Source organism: Acanthamoeba castellanii, assembly GCF_000313135.1.
Source record: "Acanthamoeba castellanii str. Neff unplaced genomic scaffold scf7180000084670, whole genome shotgun sequence".
NCBI lineage: Eukaryota > Discosea > Longamoebia > Acanthamoebidae > Acanthamoeba > Acanthamoeba castellanii.
The window spans coordinates 6,367-8,134 of record NW_004457278.1 but is presented as its reverse complement, the minus strand read 5'-3'; the positions used below and the strand labels follow the sequence as shown (position 1 = coordinate 8,134).

The 1,768-nt window shown below is 62.0% G+C and overlaps 1 protein-coding gene across 1 annotated transcript; it reads left to right on the top strand.

Moving 5' to 3' along the window:
• Positions 1-1,409: 1,409 nt before the first annotated feature.
• ACA1_117680 (SAM domain (Sterile alpha motif) domain containing protein) lies at positions 1,410-1,768 on the top strand (the record flags this gene model as incomplete). Its single annotated transcript, XM_004333983.1, has 1 exon — positions 1,410-1,768. A coding segment is annotated over one exon (359 nt), but the record flags the coding sequence as incomplete, so codon positions are not given.

The window sequence follows — 1,768 nt, the reverse complement described above, 5'->3', positions numbered from 1 at the left end:
GACCTGGTCGCCGGTCGTGCCTTCCCGCCGGGTGCGCTCGGGCTCAGGCTCGAGCTTTGGCACGCCCTGCGCCTCGGGCGAGTCCACGCCGTCTTCGTACCACACGCCCCAGTCGTCGCCGCCGTCCACGCCCGTCCGCCTGCGCTCGCTGTCCGACGCCGCCGACCTGGCCCAGCGGCTCGACGACGTCACCAACCTGTCCGAGGCCTCCGCCTTTCTCCACCGAAACTCTGTCGTCACCGTCAAGGCCGCCCTGCGTCGTCGCGCGACCGACAACAAGTCGGTGGTCGCCTACGACGAGGTCGACGTGTCGCTGCTGCGGCTTGACGTGGGGAGTGGATCCCGGCAGCTGCGGTTCGCGGACCTAGTCGAGGAGGTGGCGCGCGTGCATGGCTCGGTGGCCACGAAGAAGATGAAGATCCGGTACACGGACGGCGAGGCTGACGAGGTCACAATCCTCGGCGACGACGCGCTGCGCTACGCCTTCCGCGACTGGCGACAGCGTGTGCAGGCCACCCCGCCGGGCATGCTCGCACCGAGCTGGCGGCTCTGCCTCTACCTCGACGACGACGAAGACGAGGGCCACCACCTCAGCAACTACGACGAAGACGTGCCCATCTTGCTAGTGTAAATAAACGACCGGTTTTTTTTCTTCTCTTTTGGGGCACCGCGGCCACCTTAAGGTGAAAACGTCGACACATTCCCTTTAAATATTCAATTGGCGTTTACCTTGGAAGGGTGGCGGAAGTCTGAGTGAAAAGTCACTTACGCAGCTGGCCACTGTAACCGGAGGTCAGCCTCATCTGGGGACTTGTTGCGCTACCACTCCGCGTGCCCCTTCTTCGAACACGAACGTTTTCGCGTGACTCCTGTCCCACTGTGCTGGCGTTGAAAACTGGAGCTGGCCACTCAGACCATTTCAAAGAGAGGAGTGGCCGGTGGCGGACAGAGGTTGAGGCGTTGACCACCCCCGACGAGGACGACAGGTTAACTTCCACTCTCTCCTCGAGGCAAGCTAGAACACTTTCGGCAGGCGACTCGCACCACGAGCACAGCGCTACGCAAGAGAGAGAGACCACCCGGTGGTGGTGAACTAAAGGCCCGCGGCACCAAGAGGAAAGAACGAAAGCGACGTTGAACCGACGGTGGGTCGGAAAGAACGAAGAAGCGCGTCACGTGAGGTACGGAAAGGACCTCCACGCCAACTTGACCCAGCTCGCCTTTGCTGCAACCACCAACCTTTCCCTTGTGGGCCTGACCACCACGCCACATCAAACCCACACTTCTCCTCAGGTCCATCAACTTTCACCACTCGCCGCTCCGCCCCCCCTCTCAAATCTCTTTCTTTTCTTCATCTTTACATCTCGATCGAGTCGAGAGAGAGGAGGAGTTTGAGAAGAGAGACAGAGATGAGCATCAACGAGCTCTTCTCCGCGACGTTCAACTCGCTCCGTCGAGCCAGATCTGCCGCCGCGACGGGAAGAAAGGCGGAACGAGCTCTTCTCGCTCATCATCATGAAGAAGTGGCGGCCGAGTGGCCCGCCGTGAGCGAGTGGACGCGCAAGCAGGTGCGGGCCTACTTCAAGCGGCAGCTGCAGCTGGACGAGTACGTCGGGGCGCTGCGTCGGGCCAAGGTCGACGGCGCGCGGCTCGTCGCCCTCCACCACGCCAACGCGCTCTACACCACCCTGGGCGTCACCAAGATCGGACACAAGAAGAAGCTCATGGTCGCCCTGCGCGGCCTTCTTCAAGCCCAAGCCGACGCATC